The sequence below is a fragment of the Equus quagga genome, chromosome 17, assembly GCF_021613505.1.
Source record: "Equus quagga isolate Etosha38 chromosome 17, UCLA_HA_Equagga_1.0, whole genome shotgun sequence".
In the NCBI taxonomy this organism is placed as follows: domain Eukaryota; kingdom Metazoa; phylum Chordata; class Mammalia; order Perissodactyla; family Equidae; genus Equus; species Equus quagga.
This window is the reverse complement of record NC_060283.1, coordinates 19,561,745-19,575,399: the sequence shown is the minus strand read 5'-3', so window position 1 is coordinate 19,575,399 and position 13,655 is coordinate 19,561,745. Positions and strand designations below refer to the sequence as shown.

At 34.3% G+C, this 13,655-nt stretch overlaps 2 protein-coding genes across 2 annotated transcripts; both read left to right on the top strand.

Moving 5' to 3' along the window:
* The first annotated feature begins 1,391 nt into the window (after window positions 1–1,391).
* On the top strand, window positions 1,392–2,327 carry LOC124229394 (olfactory receptor 5L1-like). Its single transcript, XM_046644593.1, has one exon. It carries the CDS (start codon window positions 1,392–1,394, stop codon window positions 2,325–2,327), a length of 936 nt encoding a protein of 311 aa, XP_046500549.1.
* Window positions 2,328–11,552: 9,225 nt separating this feature from the next.
* LOC124228568 (olfactory receptor 5D16-like) lies at window positions 11,553–12,512 on the top strand. The gene has a single exon (XM_046643096.1). It carries the CDS (start codon window positions 11,553–11,555, stop codon window positions 12,510–12,512), a length of 960 nt encoding a protein of 319 aa, XP_046499052.1.
* Window positions 12,513–13,655: the final 1,143 nt, after the last annotated feature.

Sequence of the window (13,655 nt, the reverse complement as noted above, 5' to 3'; positions counted from 1 at the left end):
CATCAGAATAATTATAGGTTTTCAAACTAGGATTTCTTAAGTCACGTATCCTTCACCTCTTTGAAATCATTTGAAGAAAGAGGAAAATACTTGGCTGTGTTGGGTTTAGTTCAGATTCTCTATCCTTCAGGAATAACCAACCAGTGCTCTACAGTCACAAATATATCTACCAAGGGTCAGGAGGGAGAGGAAAAATGAGTGTTCTCACCATCTGTTGGCATTTTCTATATGTCAAAGGCCTTGAACATATCCATCCCTTAAAAAAAAATCACACACTCCTTCCATACTCTACTCCATAAACCTTATGTTTTGTGAGAATTCATTCAAGTTTCTAAATTGTTATTTAAAAAAATGATTGGAATAAGATATCTATGTGTCATGATGTTATGGGGATTAAATACATAATGCAACTTAGGTAAGCATATATAATATTCTGTCTGTGCAATCAGGCTTACCATTGTTTAACTTGCCATTTTATCATAGTCATTTTACCGCTCATTAAAAGTTCTTCAAAAATATTAGTTTAATAGCTCCATAGTTTTCCATAAGACATATGTACCATAATGTTAGCCGTTTTCCTCTTGTTTGACACTTTATTTCTAAGTTTTAACTATCACAAATAATGCTGCCATGCAGCAGCAAGCATTTGTGTTAATAATTTCATATTCACATCTTCGATCAGTTCCACAAATAGGTTTAAAGCAGTGAATTGCTTTGTCAACCAGGTCTTTATAAGGCTTCAGAGTCACAGTTACAGGAGTTTTGAATCTGAGTACCGATTACATGAACAATGGTTGACAATGAACTGCATAATTAACAAAATCACCATGTTAATTTTTTAGAAAAATGCTAATATGGAGTATAAAATCTGCTTTCTCCATCTAAAACATATTTTTAAAAAATTAACACTTGTGGGTTAACACTTAAATAAGCATATTTCTCATCATTTCAGTGGAAAACAAACAAGGGTATTATGTATTATAAAAAAGTATTTCCTGGGATCCCAATATTTCCAGTACTGATTAAAGCAGAAAATAGATTTGAATTTCATAAAATAATGCGGCTAATTAAATAATATGTGCTGTCTTTTTAACGACAGTTTCAAGCTCTAAAGTGTATAGGACTAGTTTAAGGAATCGTATAGACTTTTATGGATGTGAATGCTTTTGTGTGATCTGTGATTTTAACTGTGAGCTCTATGCATTTGTATGCTACAGTGCCTGAACTTTTCCTAAACTTCCCCAGAGCAACGTCTTAATTCTTTGCTGGAAAAAATTAACTATCCTACTTATTCTAATGTCTTTTTTTAGGAGACAGTCAAAACAGAATTTGGGATCATACAATGGAGAATAACTACTAATATTGTTCTCCCATCTCAATAAAGTGGGGACATGGCCAAGGAGAACTGCACCACTGTGGCAGAGTTCATTCTCCTTGGATTAACAGATGTCCCTGAATTGAGAGTCTTCCTCTTCCTGCTGTTTCTTCTCATCTATGGAGTCACAGTTTTTAGCAACTTGGGCATGATTGCACTGATTCACGTCAGCTCTCGACTTCACACCCCCATGTACTTTTTCCTCAGTCACTTGTCCTTTGTGGATTTCTGTTACTCCACAATCATTGTGCCAAAGATGCTAGCTAATATCTTAAATGAAGACAAAACTATTTCCTTCCTGGGATGCACTGTGCAATTCTACTTGTTTTGCACATGTCTGGTAAGTGAGGTCATCCTGCTGGCTGTGATGGCCTATGACCGTTTTGTGGCCATCTCTAACCCACTGCTGTATATGGTCATCATGTCCCGGAATCTCTGTGTGGAGCTGGTGTCCTGCTGCTACCTCTCTGGGACTGCGTGTTCTCTGATTCACTTGTGTTTAGCTGTTGAGATCCCATCCTATAGGTCAAATGTGATTAATCACTTTTTTTGCGATCTACTCCCTCTCTTATCTCTTGCTTGTTCTGATGTCACTATGAATGAGCTGTTGCTATACATTGTGGCCACTTTCAATGAAATCGTCACCATCATGATCATCCTCACCTCTTACTTGTTTATTCTCATCACCATCCTGAAAATGCACTCTGCAGAGGGAAGATGCAAAGCCTTTTCTACGTGTGCCTCCCATCTCACAGCCATTGTTGTCTTCCATGGGACAATCCTTTTCATTTATTGCCAGCCCAGTTCTGGCAACAATATGGATACTGACAGAGTAGCCACGGTGTTCTACACTGTAGTGATCCCCATGCTGAATCCCCTGATCTACAGCCTGAGGAACAAGGATGTGAAAGAAGCTCTCAGAAAAGTAGTGGGCTGCAAAGTATTTTCCTAGAGAATATTTTATTAACAGGACTCAGTGTCCCAAAGTGGGGCTGGTGAAAGGGTACATCAATGGGCTTCGGTGTTAAAGTGGACATAGCAGTCAAGCGATAGGGAGTTATAAGTGCATCTTTTTGATTCTCTTATCTTTCTGCCCTTTCTGTGTACATTGGTAGGATTTAGCATGTTTTAAAGTTTTCAGCCTACTTCTTTACTTTTATTCAGTTTAAAATGATTTAAATGAATATGATTAATTGACTGTTAAGACACACATTTAGTTTGCTGTAAAACCTTCATAAGCTTAATGAAGAAATCACGAGTCACATTTATTTCAGTATCCATCATGGAAAATATTATTCAGTTCCAAATTGAATCCCTGCTATTTTACAATGAAGAACACATATTTCTCAGTCTATGCACAGAATGAGATTCCCATTTATGTACAAAACCTGTTTGTTATTTTTTTCTTGCTTCCTTTATTATTCTTTTTGTTGTTATTGCTATTTCCGGTGTTTTTGGAACTTCAGATACTATCATATATGAAAAATAGAAACATTAGTAAAAATTATTTCACAGAAACCTTAGAAAAATTAAATTACATGCCATGAGCAAAGAGCTTACATTAATTCCTGGCGTATAATTATTTTTCTGTCTGTGTCTCTCTCTGCTTCACTCTGTCTCTCTGTCTCTCTCATATAACATGTTTTATTACATGTAATATGTTTATATATAGTTGCAATCATTTCACAACCATTGTTATGAGTAGCACCATTTCTGACTTAGGCCTCTTTTTTCACTTTATCTTTCACTTCCTATCTTCATGCTTATTTTACAATATTGTGGATCAAATGCCTACTGTGACTGATAAATGGACTTCTAAACTTTGTTTACGTTCTTTGTTGTGTCTTTGCTCTTGACAAAACAACCTTTTCCACACTTTCTCTGTGTGTCTCAATCACATTTCTTGTTTCAACACTGATTCATATACAACCTCCAGTATTTGGGAAAGGGGTGAGGAATGGACATAAATTACTGAATTGCATTAATGAATTACTGAATTATAGAGATGTAGATACAGCATTCAAGTTTAATTCTATATTTTGTCTTGGGTCGAATTGAATGATATAGTCAAAATACATAAAGCAACAAGAAAAAGTGTATAAAGAAACATTATGTCTATAATAACATATATTTGTATATAGTGAGACTTAGAAAACCTCCTAATGATGATTTTATTCAAAAGATAACTTATTTCTGTGTCAATCTAAATAGTAGGGTGAGAGAAGAAAAAAAGAGGAATTCAAAAAATGGAAGGATTTAATGTTCAATTATTTTAAAACTCTTTTCTCTGAGGTTTCTGTTCACTTTGCTCCTACTTCCACTGGGTGTTAATGTTTTTCATAATTTACAAGACATTTTATATTTAAAAAACATTAACCACTGAGATTAATAGTTGCAAAATATCATAATTTGGTAATGCCACTTAATTTTATGTATTTGGCATGCTTCTTGATATGTAGTTTACTTTTTTATGTACTTATATTCAATTTTTGTCAACTTAAAAAATGAATGTAGTTAAAATAAATCCTGTTCCATTCTATATTTTATCTCTTATTTGTATTATTTTTTAAAATTTTTTATTGAGTTAATGATAGGTTACAATCTTGTGAAATTTCAGTTGTATATTATTGTCTGTCAGTCGTGTTGTAGGTGCAACCCTTCACCCTTTGTGCCCACCCCCCACCCCTCCTTTCCCCTGGTAGCCCCTAATCTGTTCTCTTTGTCCACAGGTTTAAATTCCTCTTATGAGTGGAGTCATACAGAGATTGTCCTTTTCTATCTGGCTTATTTCACTTAACATAATTCCCTCAATGTCCATCCATGTTGTTGCCAATGGGACGATTTTGTTCTTTTTTACGGGTGAGTAGTATTCCATTGTATATATGCCACATCTTCTTTATCCAATCATCTGTTGATGGGCACTTAGGTTGCTTCCACATCTTGGCGATTGTAAATAATGCTGCAATAAACATTGGGGTGCATAGGACTTTTGAAATTGCTAACATCAAGCTCTCTGGATAGATACCCAGTAGCGGAATAGCTGGATCATATGGTAGTTCTATTTTTAATTTTTTGAGGAACCTCCAGACTGTTTTCCATAGTGGCTGCACAAGTTTGCATTCCCACCAGCAGTGTATGATGGTTCCTTTTTCTCCACAACCTCTCCAACATTTGATACTATTTGTTTTAGTTATTTTTGTCATTCTAATGGGCGTAAGGTGCTATCCTAGTGTAGTTTTGATTTGCATTTCCCTGATGATCAGCGATGATGAACATGTTTTCATGTGCCTATTGGCCATCCGTATTTTAGTAAGTATTAAATTTATTGGTTATTATTTATTTTGCATATGTTTGCTGAATGAATGAATACTTACAAAGGCATTGTACAACTCCCTTTCCCAAACTATATAGTAATGTTACACCACCATTTACTAAGAATCCTTTTCTTTCTTATTGGTATGTAATATATCCATTATCATATATTAAATTCTTTAATAAATTATATTCTTAACATTGATCTTTCTGCCAGACCCTGGAAAATATCCCACAGTCCCTATTCCATCTTCTTTAATAAAGAGTAAAGGATATGTTATTTTATAACACTATTTAACATTCAAAATACAAAATTTTCTCTGCAAGACTGATCGGTATTATGTAAGACTGTGAAATATACTACATCTCTGCTATTAGTTATTTTCATATTAATACATGGACATAACTACATTGTGACTCTAGCTGGATACAATAATCCTCAGTGAAGGAAACATTTATAAACAGCAACAAAAATTAAACATCAGATTTAATGGGAACAAGTAGCAAAGTTCCTTGCAAGTGTTTTGCTATAACAGCTGATTTATTTAGTATAGACACTCCAAGAAGTAAATGAACTCAATCATATGAGTATTTACTCATATCAGATTAAAAATTACTTTTGGAAAGAATAATCAATAAACAGCAAATAGTAATGTTTAGAATATTTTTGAAAATTGAATTAAACTTTTCAACAAATAACTAATTTAGGAACTGGGGAAATAATTACAAAGATTAAAATGACCCTTAATCTGAAGTTTTATTCCCATCTACCAACTTGTTTAATTCTTTTAGAATCACTTTGCTGGGATATGGTTTCTAAGCAGAATCATTCTTGAAAATATAGGAATTAGAGCATGTTCAGGATATTGTTAGTCTACAGTAGAACATACTTTATGAATTTAAAGTTAACACTGATATCAGAATTTTTTGTTTGCTTGTTTTGATTTTTTAGGTCACCAAGGAATGATATTAAGCTCATGCATATGCAAAACAAACAAGCAAACAGACAAATAACAACAAAAACACAGCAAGTTATTCTACTGCAGCTTTTGCTTATGTCACTAACTGTGAATTTAGACAAATCCACTAGAGTCTGTGGCCTCAGTTTCACCCATAGCATTTATTTTTGAAAGACAGGACTTTGACAGGAATAAATTTCATTTTATTTTCAAATTAGACATAACATATCCGTGATTATCCCAGTTGGATAGATGAAAACACTGTTTCCAAGTTTCTCAAGAATTCACCTCTGAAATGCTTCTCTCCACACACTTTTCTTCTCTATGTCCATTAACGTTTCACAGTTCAAGTATTATAAAAGTCACCATCACTAAATGTATACACAAAAATAATCTTTACATTTTCAAATATGAGACAGTTATTTCTTTACCATTAATTGTAAGATATCTCCAACCTCAGAGATGATATAATAGGTGAAAATAGATCTTAAAAATAGATGAAACATAGTATGGATTCAAATGCCAATGCTTTGCTCTAGAATTCTGTCATGAAAACAAAACAAAATTAAACAATTGAATCCATATTGCATCACACAGTTTAAATTTGATTTTCCTAGCTAAATCCATGCTTTCCAATCCATGATTATTTGGTCCTGACTCTACAGGCTGAAGGTCAGTGTAGTATGTAGAAGACGGATCAGAAGAGTAGAAGATAGAATTGAGATCTAGGTCTGGCTGCAGAACTGATACATGGACTTGAAGATTGAGCACATTCTTACTCCTCGTGTGAATTAGATCAGCGTTATCCCAAATATATCAGATGAAGAAAATAAAGCTAAGGGTTGTGCTTCAATAATACTTATGTCTGGATACATCTATTTTTGGGTAGACATAGAAATATGTGAGGAGGATACACAAGTGAAAGTTTTTCCATTATCTCTAGGGACCCACACTCTAGCTGGAGAGAAAGCCATGTAAATATAAACTAATAACTACATCACACTGGAGTCCAACCAACAATTAAAGGATGAGTCATAGAAATTGTGACTTTCAAATAAGGAATTTTGTCTGGGGAAGTTAGAAATCGTTTTTGGAAAGGTTCATGACTCAGTCATGTTTTGTGGATAAATGTGATAAGTGGTAAGTTACGGGTATGTAGATTGATAAGACATTGCATAAATGTGCAGATATGTAAAACAGCATGCAGATAGATAGATACATAGATGATAGAGAGATAGAGATACATAGAGAGAGATATATATAAGGATATATGGAGACAGAAATTTGTACAGAACGTGAACAAGGATAAGTTTGGGAGAGACAACCTAGCAAGAAATTTTATGAACTTGAATATGCACCTAGAAGTGACTATGAGTCACTCAGATTTACAATCTGGGGAATGATTTGCTCATTATAGCTTTCACCTATTTATTTTAATTTAGTTTACACTTATTTAATGTATTTACTTTTGGAATAAGTGATATATTACCATGATCTACCTCTTCTTTTCTCTCTACCATGTGAAAAATGTCTAATATATACTTCCAGATATATTTTATGCATATTTAAACAAATATCTAAATATAAGTTGATTTCCTTTGAAAAGAATTGTTTTAGTGGCAGTGTGGCAGACAGATATGAGAGGGTGATTCTGTAGGCTTAAAGACCAATTTGGAGACTATTGAACAGTACAAGTGTGAAACAATAAAACTGTGATCTAAAGAAATGCCAGTGATGATAGAGAAGATGGATCAAGAATTTTGTGGCACTGTCTTTAAAAGGATTGCAGAGTTCTGGATGAAAGGTTTATGATAAGGTGGAAGAAAAGATAATATACTGTGAACAGTATACACTGTATTTGTTTATCAGGTATCCATGATATTTGCAATAACTTTAGAAATCCTAATGTAGTGGTTCTAGTTTGATGTAGCTTCTTCTGGTGACAATGAGAAACCAATCCCATTTGTAGTCCTATCAGTAATATGTATGAGGTGATGCTCTGCTCCAAATATCATTAGCAGTATCATAACAAAGTCCTGAGGGACGTTAGCAGGCACTTCCCACTCCCTCAGTGTAGTTAGTGTAACTGGGAGCAGTTAAGCCTTACACAGAGGAGGGACGTGGTAGATTCTTAGAAATATTTCTTAAAAGACGAATACTGCAAAATCTCACTTATATGTGCAATTTAAAACAGTCAAACTCATAGAAGCAGAAAGTCAAATGGTGGTTGTCAGGGGATGAGGAGGGAGAAATGGAGACATATTGGTCAAAGGGTACAAAGTTTCGGTGATGCAAGCTGAATAAATTCTGAAGATCTAATGTACAGCATCGTGACTAAAGTTAACAATACTGTATTGTACACTTGAAACTTGCTAAGAGGGTAGAATTTAGATATTATCACCAAAAATAAAGAAAGAAAATAGTAATTTGAAGTAAAGGATATGCTAACTAGTTTGATTGTGGTGATTATTTCACAATGCATATGTATATCAGAGCATCAGGTTGTACTCCTTAAATATCCGCAATTTTTATTTGTCAATTATACCTCAATAAAGCCAGAAAAAATTTAAAAAGAATTTAAAAATGTACTAAAAAAGATAAAAATATTTGTTGAATAAATAAAAAAGATAACTTTTGACATGACACAATAATTTGGGGAGACTATGAGAATGATCATGGAGCATGAGGAGAAGACAATTAAACTTTCAATTAATTTTTATATAAAATGTTTCTAAAGCTGCCGTTGTTTTTCTTTAGGTTTTCCAAGAAACCAGAATTACATCAGAAAACAATCAGTAATTTTAATTGCTTGTTTTAAGTCCTCTGGGGAATAAGATGAGCAATTGTCTCTAGGGTCCTGGCGGCACAGGGAGTGGAAGGAGATATAAGAGTCTTAGCATCTCCCCCCAAGCTAGCTCTCCAGAGGCAGGAGAGGGGCTGCCTTTTCCACCAGGAGGTTGGTTTGTAGCTCAGAGAAGATATGGATACTCTTTTTCATGTGAGATATGAAGAAGATGCCTAGGTTCAGTCAGTTCTTCACAGGAAAAATCATTTAGAGAAACTTTTGAGCCACTGTAAACATTAAGTAACTGGAACAAATACTTTCTCTTTATGCAGTTTTGTACCGAGGGCCTGGCTTAGCTGAGCTCCTCCATAGCGGTGTGTGGAACAACTGTTTCCTGAGAGTAGGAGAATAGAAGGGCCCTGAGAGTTTTCAGGTATATGCCTCTGAGCTTCTGTGATTTTCTTTGGAAGAGCTGTGCAAGGAGAATAGGAGATATTTAAATAAAATAGAATTGAAAATAATAAAATGAAACTGCTAGAGAACTATAATAAACAGGACCTACTCTAAATAACATTTCAGAGCATGAAAAAAATATACTAGCCCTCAAGGGAAAAAGAGAAAAAAAGGGAAGAATGGATAAGAAGAAGTTTATAAATACCACTTCACAGATTCAAAGATAATGCAAATTGTTTAATCCATATAATAACATAATTTGGGAGATAAGCAATCATAATATTTAATTTGCACATTAGTTTAAAGTTGAGTTCAAACAGGCAAATGTGAAAATTTATCAGAACCAAGGAAATAAAGCAATAGTTCTCAACTACATTGTGTACCCCATTCTGCCCTCAAGGGGACATTTGACAATGCCTGGTGACTTTTTTTTTGTTTTTCATTTTTCCCTGCCACTCACATTAATGGCTTTAAAGGTATGCATTATTACTTTTTTTTTTTTTTTTGGTGAAGAAGATTGGCTGTGAGCTAGCATCTGATGCCAATCTTTGTTTCTCTCTCTCTTTTTCTTTTTCTCCTCAAAGCCCCAGTACATAGTTGTATATCCTAGTTGTAAATCTTTCTAGTTTTTCTATGTGGGATGCCACTACATCACGGCTTGATGAACAGTGTGTAGGTCTGTGCCCATGATCTGAACCAGTGAACCCTGGGCTCCCCTGTCGAAGCAGAGTACACACACTTAACCACTACACCAGTTGGCCAGCCTCTCTGGAAACATTTCTGATTGTCACAATGGAGGGACTGGGGATAAGAGTGATACTGTCATCTAGTAGATAGAAGCCAGAAATGCTGCTATACATGGTCCAATGTAGAGGCCATCTCCCCATAACAAAAAAAAATAATCCAGCACAAAATGTCAATAGTTCCGAGGCTGAGAAACTCTGAAAAAGGGAATTAAGAAATAATTTTACAATACTGATAATTGACTGGAAAACATTGCCTTCTGATTGATCTTTAAATCCTTGGATATCTGAACATATAGGGCCATTGAGAATTCTCAGTGTGATAGGAGGCCTCTGATCTTTAGTGATGGAACATCTAGAGCCATCTGATTCTAGAGTTGCAGAAACAGAGATGACCTTACCAGAAATGATAGTCTGAGAAAAAACTTCATTATAAAGAATTATAATAGAAGGAATTCCTGGTATTCTTGATTTACAGTATTAAAAAGAGGAAAGTTTCAGGAGAACTGGGTTGTGTTCCTCACCATAACATCATTCTGAGTTGTTCTGGATATAGGATTGCTAGATTTAGCAATACAGAATACAAAATGCTAAATTTAATTTGAAATTCAGATAAACAATGAATAACTTTTTAGTATGAGTATATCTGTGCAATATTTCAGACACACACAACAAAATTTGTTATCTATTTAAGATTCAAATTTAACTGGGGGTTTTACCTCATAACCAATTTGATGCATCCCACCATTCTATCTGTATTAAGAATTCCTTTATCATAAATGTCTTTAGAGTGTGGATACATCTTAACTCCCATCTATATTGTTGACAGCTAATGGGGGACAAAATAAGTATTATTGGAGCAATACAGAAAGAGGAGAGAAGGATCTAGAAAAGGCAAGAGTCTTTCTCAATATGTAAGGGTCCTTGCCATACTTATTCCTGAACAAGGATGTTTCTCTAACTTCCATTCAGTACATTTCATTTTGACATAGATCTTCAGAAGAGCTACATGGCCCTCAACACATTCATTGGACTAGTTTCCATAGTTTATAGTATGAAGATTGTCTTGAAATTGGTTGAAAGAATTAGCAAAAATGTGTAAAAATGTGATCTTTACAAAATAAAAATGTGAATATCTCAATTTGCAATGTGGATCTGAGCCTGGCACAGAGTGATGAGTACATGACTGAATTTAAGAATCTGGATTCTGGTTGTAGATTGATCATCCAATTTCCATGTCATTCAGCAAGTCATGACTTCTTCAGGCTTCTGTGTGCTTACCTGTAGAAAAAGGGGTTCAATAGATAGTCCTTACTGAAAAACATAAATCATTATTTACTTTGAGATTTGCCCTATGTAGCCAAAAGGAGGAATGATCATTAAAGTGCTAAACTGATATTTAAAATGTGGATATAATTAAGTATACAGACTATTCTTTCTTTATATCACAATATGTGCTCAGATTTTATAGAAATTTGTTCTCATTATGAGGTATTTCATATGATTCACTTTTCATTAGTAATCACAGGATAGAAAATCTTTTTTTCATTTTACTAGACCTTTCTTTGCAGAATTCATGAAATCAGTGAGATTAGAATGTCTCACATGATGATTTGATTAGATGTTACCACATAAATTTCTTGAGTTCATAATTATTCCATTTGTAAGTCTTTAAAGTTATATTTTAGGATAAGAACAGAATTAAGTTATACAATTTTTGAGAAAGTAGAATTAACTAGTAATTCTTTTCTGAAACATTAGATATTCCTGTCTTGGATACTTACACCTCTCAGGATTATAACACAGATCTATTTTGTCTCACCTTATGTTCTACACAGGGGATAGTCAACCATGCTTTATGTGTCCATCGCTCTCCATAATGTCTTATTCCCAGGACTGATTTTCAGATCCTACCATCAGGAAAGATGTTTCTAGCAGAGAGAAATCTAACTGCTGGGGCCACATTCACCCTCTTGGGCTTCTCAGATTACCCAAAACTGAAAATACCCCTCTTCTTGGTATTTCTGGCCATTTACAGCTTCAGTGTGGTAGGGAATCTTGGAATGATTGTGATCATCAAAATTAACCCCAAACTACAGACCCCCATGTACTTTTTTCTCAGCCATCTCTCATTTGCGGATTTCTGCTATTCTTCCATCATTGCTCCCATGATGCTGGTGAATCTACTTGCAGAAGACAGAACTATTTCCTTTTCAGGATGTATGGTGCAATTCTTTTTCTTTTGCACCTTTGTGGTGACTGAATTAATTCTATTTGCTGTGATGGCCTATGATCGCTTTGTGGCCATTTGCCACCCTCTGCTCTACACAGTTGCCATGTCACAGAAACTCTGTGCCATGCTAGTATTTGTATCATATGCATGGGGCATAGGATGTTCTTTGCTACTCACATGTTCTGCTATTAAATTATCTTTTCAGGGTTTCAATAGAATCAACCACTTCTTCTGTGAGCTGTCTTCCCTGATTTCCCTCTCTATCTCTGATTCTTATCTCAGTCAGTTGTTTCTGTTCATTGTTGCCACTTTTAATGAGGTGAGCACACTGCTCATCATTCTCACATCTTATGTGTTCATTGTTGTCACCACCCTAAAGATTCGTTCAGCTGGTGGGCACCGCAAAGTTTTCTCCACCTGTGCCTCACACTTGACCGCCATCACCATATTTCATGGCACCATTCTCTTTCTGTACTGTGTGCCCAACTCCAAAAACTCCAGGCACACAGTCAAAGTGGCCTCTGTGTTTTACACAGTGGTGATCCCCATGTTGAATCCTCTGATTTACAGTCTGAGAAATAAAGATGTCAAGGATACAGTCGGTAAAATAACAAAAACAAATTGTTTTCATATGGAATGTATGAATGGGTAAATATTTAATGAAGGTCTTGCAGAACACCTTTCTGATTTCTGAATAAACTGTGTATCAAGAGTTCATTTTCAGAAATCATTTTGGATTTTCAAAAAGAAAGAACATGAGCTTTAAGTTAGACTATATCTGGCTCTGATTGTATAAACCAGGGAAAACCAGTTATCTTCAGTAGGTCTTTATTTACAAAAATGATGTAATATGATTTAGTTTTTAATGTGGTGCAGGGAACAAAAGAAAATGTAGACAATATATCTGGTATGTTGTATATTTGCAATAAATGCTAGTTATCTTATCCTTTCTTCCCTGCTAACTGACAGATTGTAGATGCTAAATTAAAAAAAAAAATTTTCTATTTTAAATTTAGTGAAATAGATGACAAAAAGATAACAGCTTCGCTTTCAAGAATCTCACAATCCAGATTTTTAGAAAATATAAAAATAGGGTTGGTGGGGAGAGAGAGTGTCATTTGTGGCTATCACAGGGATTGCTTCATAATTGCCTGTTTCTTTTTCTTGGCCCTGAAGGATAGGTACGTTTTTAGGAAAAACAAGAGAAAAAGACTGTAGTTTTATTGAGGAGTAAAGAGCATGAGTGATGTTCCAAAGGTGAGTACATATCATTAAGTCAATGACTCAACAAATATTTTGAGCCACTATTTTATGCTATATGCACACAAAGTAACTTGTTAGGTGCCCAAAGGAATGAAAATTTGCATAAATTATAGCTATTATTCTAAATTATCTCACAAAAGAGTTACTTTGTGTAAGATGAAAGGATTTGTAAGAGGTTTAGCAATATTAGCTTGCTTCTTGAAATAGAACAAAAAGAAGAAAATATATTAATATATATTGATGTTCTATGTTTTATGTTTCCTTTCTTTCAGACACCAAATAGCATAAATATATTATTAATTCATATGGTAGCTTGACCAAGTGTATATCTCAATTTTCTTCATCAGGACGCTCTAGGAAGTCTTCATAAAACAATTGAATTTATTTGTTGTAAGTATTGAGAGCTATTTACTTTTCTTGTACTTGAATGTTGCTTTAAATTAACTCTAATATTTAATTATAATCTAAACAAAGAAAGAATCAAACTTAGATTACTGTGTGATGAAGAAGGATTAACTTTTCCTCTAACAAT

Excerpts from the sequence above, each read along its gene's own strand:
- LOC124229394 (XM_046644593.1), top strand. The coding sequence starts at position 1,392 with ATGGCCAAGGAGAACTGCACCACTGTGGCAGAGTTCATTCTCCTTGGA.
- LOC124228568 (XM_046643096.1), top strand. The coding sequence starts at position 11,553 with ATGTTTCTAGCAGAGAGAAATCTAACTGCTGGGGCCACATTCACCCTC.